Source organism: Glycine max, chromosome 20 (genome assembly GCF_000004515.6).
Source record: "Glycine max cultivar Williams 82 chromosome 20, Glycine_max_v4.0, whole genome shotgun sequence".
NCBI lineage: Eukaryota > Viridiplantae > Streptophyta > Magnoliopsida > Fabales > Fabaceae > Glycine > Glycine max.
The window spans coordinates 30,391,962-30,398,592 of record NC_038256.2 but is presented as its reverse complement, the minus strand read 5'-3'; the positions used below and the strand labels follow the sequence as shown (position 1 = coordinate 30,398,592).

The 6,631-nt window shown below is 33.5% G+C and overlaps 1 protein-coding gene across 1 annotated transcript; it reads right to left on the bottom strand.

The window, feature by feature from the left end:
- Nucleotides 1–1,918: 1,918 nt before the first annotated feature.
- On the bottom strand, nucleotides 1,919–3,262 carry LOC100815580 (uncharacterized protein PF11_0207). The gene is made up of 2 exons (XM_003555679.5): nucleotides 2,722–3,262; nucleotides 1,919–2,407 (listed from the first exon to the last, which is right to left on the bottom strand). The coding sequence occupies exons 1-2, from the start codon at nucleotides 3,164–3,166 to the stop codon at nucleotides 2,166–2,168; spliced, it is 687 nt and encodes a 228-aa protein (XP_003555727.1). The 5' UTR covers nucleotides 3,167–3,262; the 3' UTR covers nucleotides 1,919–2,165.
- Nucleotides 3,263–6,631: the final 3,369 nt, after the last annotated feature.

Here is a 6,631-nt window from a genome sequence, read left to right as displayed (position 1 = left end):
CACCACCCACCCCTCCTCCTCTTGGTTTGTGAGTTCCATCATCTTTTTCAGTATGGAGATTTCCAAAAGCATAGTCTCAAACATTAGAGTTAGCTTTGGTGTTAGAGATGAATAAAGAACATTTTGTAATGACATTGCTCTGCATAGCCTTGAATTTATTCCATTTTTCATGCAATTTTATGTTATAACATTTCTAACATGTTTTAAATATGTAATTGCATTTAATTTATCAATGTTTTTAATGTAATGAGACTTGAAATGTTATTTAATTTTTTATTTTTCATGAAAAAATTACCACTGTGTTAAATGAAGAATAAATCTTGATAATTTTAGAAATGTAAATTGTCACTAACTAGAGAGGATTAATTTTTGTTGTTGATTTGAGAGGGAAGCAATTCATCACTAATTTGAAAGGGATGCAATTTGTCACTAATTATTGACGGAATGATTAACCATCAATATTTGAAGGAGATTTTATATGTCATTAGTGAGGGAAAAGAGAGAGAATAGTGATGAATAAATGAGAGTACCTTTCCAAATAGAGAAGGATTTGTGTGGGACAATTAGTGAAGGAATAATGAGGGACTAGCGGCAAATAACTAGCAAGGGCATTGCAAGGGATTAACGAAGGCTCTATCGTCGCTAACTAGTGAGGGAAAATATTTGCATTCCACCACATAATTTGTGAGGGATTTTGCGAAGGAGAATATGGAATTAATGAAGAGATTGCAAGGGACTCTGTCCATCGCTACTTGGCAACTAATTTTTAGTGAGAACTAATGTTCATCGCAAACGACTTTTGTGTTAAATTAGAGAGGGATTGGCGACGAAATTATCCTTGCTAAAACACGAATTTCTTTTTGTGATATGAAAAAGCAATATTTCATTGATTTAGTAAAAACTTTTAGAATTATTTATTATTTTACTCTTGATGAACCCTTTAAATTTCAATTAGGGTTAGGGTTGCCTTTTCTTTACCTTTTCTTTTATCATTGAATAATTAACATTATAATTCAATTAAATAATAGTTAATATCAGTTATTGAATATTCCTTTTGATTTTGTTAATTCACAGCAGGTTCCTATCTTCTGCTTTATTTATTTATAAATTTACATATTGTACTAATTATGGTGCTTTTGCGTTTTTGACACTTGTTTTAGGCTTTTGGTGGAATGAAATCATTGCATGGCGATTGATAGGTTTGCATAGAATCTAATTTTCCCTGTGTCAAAGGAAATCAATCTAGGGAATGTGACGATTCACTGGTTAGGTGGCCACCCCCACCGAGGGGTGTTAAAAAAAATGTCCAAATTGAATGTGATTGTAACCAAGTCTAAATTGAATTGGTTTTTTTCTTAAACTAATTCAAGAAAAAATAAGTATAGTATTTTATAAAATTAATTTAATTATCCGAATTGTTTCTATAAAATCAGGTCTATTAACCAAACTGATTTTTATTTAAATATTTTTTATTTGAAAAAATAGTTCAAAAACTAATTCGAAAACCAGTTTAAAATTGTTTCGACTATTAGAATTAGTTTAAAACTGATTAAAAACTAGTTTAGTTCAAAATCAAATTTTTTAAAATCAATTCGATTTTGAATCAGTTTCTAAATCAGTTTAACCATTTGGATATAAAACCGAATCAGTTAAAACAGCTCAAAATCAATTAAGTTTGATTTTTTTACCGAATTAGTTTTTGGACACCCTTCTCCCTACCCTTTACCATTGAAGGGAGACATGCCAAATTAAATCAGTGGAACAAAAACTTCTTTTAGAAACTAACTTTGTTTGAATCTAAATAATTAATGAAAGAAAAAATAAAAGTAAAAAAAAAATCTTTCTATCTTAATTTCTTTCCGTAGTCCTTAGACCTGGCATATAACATTCAATAACTAAGCTAGTCCACAAGGAAAAATTGCTAATCTTCCTCAATGTTCTGTTTTTTTTCTTTCTTTCAAGGTACAAGATGAAGATTTTTCTTCTGTGGAAGTATTGGCTTGCTTATTTTTCTGAAGAAAAAAGGAAGGGGAAAAAAATAAAAGGAAAATAGGTGATGTTGCAATATACAAACCAACCCAGTATACAATAATACATATTCAACCGCATTGTTCAATTTTGGATATGAAACCTAGTTTTTGTGCGAAACCTAGTTTTTGTGCATTTCATTTTCCCAATTTGCTTTTCAAGAGCTTCTCTTTCGTTTGAATTGAATTTTTCTTGCCATTCATAATCCTCAGGCTTTGCCTTAACAAGTCAAACTCCCTCTCCTTTTTGTACTTTTCTTTCTCCATTGAAAGTAATTGAGTTTTTAAGGCCTTGATGGTTTCGTCCTTTTCTTGCAATTCCTTCTTCAGATTTTCCATTTGGATGTCATTCTCCTCTGCTTTCCAATACAGACCATCCCCTGTGAAACACATAACCAAAAATTCCAATTAAGCCCAACCAAATCAAAACAACACACTCAACCGTTATGAAGTTAGTTATATTAGTAACATATTGAAAATTCCTAAAGAGCAAAGTAAAAAAAATAAATTATACCCAAACCATTGAACATCTTAATTGGGCTAGGAATTGAACCCCACCAGCCTCAATCTACTTTTCAAAAACATAACATAAAAGCACAAGGCAAGTAGTAACCATGAATTCTTGTTCTACAATTTATATTTTTCTTAAATAAGTACAAAAAGTAGATAGATAGATATAGAGAGAGAGAGAGACCATCATATGTTCTTTGAATGAGTTCATCAAGCTCGATCTTAATTGCAAGATAAAGTTGCTTCCACTTCTCCACAGCTTCATCTCTCCTTGCTCTCTCCTCTTTCATCTGCTCAACCAAGAGCTTAGTCCCCATCAATTCCCACTCCTTCTCACTACTCTTCTCCATCATTCCAACCTCAATCTCTCTTATCTTCTCATCTTTCTCTTCCACCAAACTCCTCAATTGCTTCACCTCCTCTCTCAGCCTCTTCCCCTCTTGCTTCCAATCTGCCTCCTTGAAAGTGAACACCATTATGTCCCTCTCATAGCTCCTTGTCTCCTTCTCCCTCTCATACATCATCTCCTTAATCTCCTCTTGCAATAGCCTCACTTTCTCCTTCAAATTCATCACATATTTCTCAGAACTCTTCCTCCTCATCCCACTCTTGCTAACACTGCCACCCATGTTTGATGGTGATGACCCTTTGGTTTTGTGGGTAGTTTTGTGAACTGTCAACTTATAGTGATGAGAGAGAGGAAGATATAATAATAATAATAATAATAATAATAATAATAATAATAATAATAATAATGGAGGATGAATGGTATAAAAAACTTGAGTGCTACAGGGTAGGCTTAGGCTCCTGACATTGATAGAAAACGCACCAAGAATTTTGGGCTATTTTATGAAACTCGGATAAGGGTCATTGTTGTACTTATGCTTCAATAATGGAAGTGGTGAAATGTGGCTCGTGAATAGCACTTGCTATTTGCTAACGAGTAGACTAATAGTAGTAAGATTTTAACATTGGAAACAATAGACACCACATGTTCTGGCTGCAATTATAAATGGGAATTCACCTATTCGCATGCAAATATTTCTCGGGAGCCTGGGGTAGATTTATGACGACCCTCAATAATTAAACAATTTATTGGCTAATTCCAATTGGTCACATTCTAATGCAAGGTTGTATTCTTTCCCACATGGATAGTACATCTAAACATAATTCTCGTGAAGCTTTGCAACAGTTTAATCAAAATTAATCATGTGATTTATTTTAGATCATAAATTTCAGAGACAAGAAAGCAAGTGAAAAAAAAAATCTGTACTTACTAAGTGACGATATGTGTCTGTTTCAAAGAAAAAAAAGGACAATTTGGGCAAACGAAAAGTCAATTTCTATCAAACTGAAAAAGTAAGAAATTTAATGCGTGCTTAACTTTTTGTAATGGATAAATTCTCCTATAATTATTAGTAGTGAATAAAAAATTGTTTTCCCGAGCAATAGAATAAAGCTTGCCCCATAAGTCACATGAGTAACACTTAGGCCTCACATATTTTTTGAAGGATAAAAGGCACATTAATTAAACTAGGAAAATATACATTGGAACAACTGTCAAGTTGTGACACAGGTGTAACACATATTCTATAGAAATTTGCTAGAAACCCTTGCTGGTCCATACAATACCAACTAGAGAGATATTAGTGGATTAGGCCAACAACAAAGGGTTGTCATGGGAAGCACATTTAGAGAGTGACAACAATATTCTCAAACTTAGCCTTAGCCATGCTGGTGTAACATAACACCGTATTTTTGCAGGTATTAATTGTCTTTTGGTTCCATAGAAAACAAAATTTCAATGCGTGATGTTTGTGTATTTCCCTATACGACATCATCATGCTGGTACAAAAAATCATAAATAATGGGTTTTGTGGATGCCACCTTTGGATTCCCTGCTTGAGAAGGACTTGAAGCATTCTGCTATTATGGCCCTTTGCAGGACCTAGTTTGTTTTCCTGGAAGCAGCATCGTATCTAGGAATTTTGGGACCTTAGACAAAAATGTTTTTTTTTTAAAGGATAGGGGCCTATGTTATAATATTAATATAAACTAATAATTTTTATGTTATTTTTTTGGTCTTTTAAGCTGCAATATTATTTGTTAAAGTTTTATAATTAAATAACTCTAACATCTTACTCTCAATATATAACATAGTTAATCCATTCAATCTATCTTGTAGCATGGTTGATCTTAAATATGATTTAATCAATTTTAATTTTGAAAAATTTCTTTCAGTGGTCGCAACAATCAGGAATAGTATCCCATAAGCAATGTATGTATTTGGAAAAGAACCTAACCTTTTTATAAAGTTCAATATTTTTAATGGTGTGTTAATTTCATTTGTTAAAAGAAATTTCAATAACTTTAATTCTGAAAACAAATCAAAACCATCAATAACAGAATGGTCCTCAAAACTCAAAATGTTTTCAAGATTGATGCAATATTTTATCAATTCATCTTCACTCAAACTTTTAAATTTATTTGAATCAAATAAAAATCCAAACATGTTTTCATATTATAAAAATTGTTCAAATCGACTCTCAATAGAAGATATAGACTAATCTAATATATACAAAAAATAATCAACGCGAAAAGAATCTTCAGTAGAATGCGCTATCTCATCACTAATGTCGCGACCTACCCTTCGCAGGAGGGCGTCGCGACCTACCCTTAGGTGGGAGGGCAACACGAAGGCTCACGGGTGCGTCTTCCAAGGGAGGAAAACACGCAAAGTCGCCACCAATGTTTATTTGAGGAAAACGTTAGAAAACCGGAAATGTGGGTCTACAAACTTTAAGTATGAAAGGTTCGGGAGTTGTTTTTATGCACCGGGAAGGTATTAGCACCTCACGCGTCCGTCACAAGGGACGACAACATCTAATCGAGTGTGCAAATCATGACTTCAAAATTATGTATTTTCCCTTTTATGTTTTTTACTTTTTTTGTGGTCGACAATGGTGTTTCCCTCACTCCTACGTGTCCTCAATTGCGATGAGAAAATCAGACTTACGTAATTCTTTCAAGAACTTGTTGGATCAAGTGGCCTCAGAATAATTAAGAAGGGGGGGTTGAATTAATTATTCCTAAACCTTTACTAATTAAAAATTTACTCTTCTAAGTCTTTTACTATGTTGTTAAGTGAATAAAGAGTAGAAGAGAAACTTAACCAAAAGTAAAAGCGGAAATTAAAATGCACAACGGAAATTAAAAGAGTAAGGAAGAAGGAGACAAACACACAAGAGTTTTTATACTGGTTCGGCAACAACCCGTGCCTACATCCAGTCCCCAAGCGACCTGCGGTCTTTGAGATTTCTTTTCAACCTTGTAAAAATCCTTTTACAAGCAAAGATCCACAAGGGATGTACCCTCCTTGTTCTCTTTGAACAACCTAGTGGATGTATCCTCCACTAGAACTGATCCACAAGAGATGTACCCTCTCTTGTTCTCAGTCAAACCCAAGTAGATGTACCCTCTACTTGTACCACAAAGGATGTACCCTCCAATGTGTTAAGACAAAGTTCTCAGGCAGTTAAACCTTTGAAACTTTGTGAATGGGGATACAAAAGAATTCTCAAGTGATTAGTCCTTTGAAATCTTCTGTATATGGGAAAGGGAAGAATCAAAAGAATTCTCAGACTGTATCGTTTTGAATTCTTTGAAAAGGGAGAAGGGAGACACAAAATAATTCAGGCGGTTAGTCCTTCGTTCTTTTGGAAAAGAGAGAAGAGAGACACAAAAAGAATTCAGGCGGTTAGTCCTTGGCGAATTCTTTTTGGCAAAGGGAGAAGAGAATGAAAAGGATGAATAGCACAAGTTTTCAAGGTTTGGAAAACCAGAAAACTTTGGAAAGCTTTTGGCACAAGGAAGAAGAAGAAGAAGTTCAAAGAGACTCAGAAATCAATGTGGAAAGATTGCTTGTGTAAAGAATGAATTGGAAAAGATAGATGTATAGAATGATTGATTGAATGAATGATGAAATGCAAAACAAAGCCTTACTTTTATAGACTCTTCATGTCTGGTCAAGAGAACCATTAGAAGAGTTATGACTTTTAGAAAAACTTAAAACCAATTTGAAAAAGTCAAAAACT

Bases quoted from the DNA above. Each gene is read 5' to 3' on its own strand.
- LOC100815580 (XM_003555679.5), bottom strand. From the start codon at position 3,166: ATGGGTGGCAGTGTTAGCAAGAGTGGGATGAGGAGGAAGAGTTCTGAG. The intron at 2,408-2,721 runs GTCTCTCTCTCT...TGTGTTTCACAG, and splicing joins CATTCAAAGAACATATGATG to GGGATGGTCTGTATTGGAAA.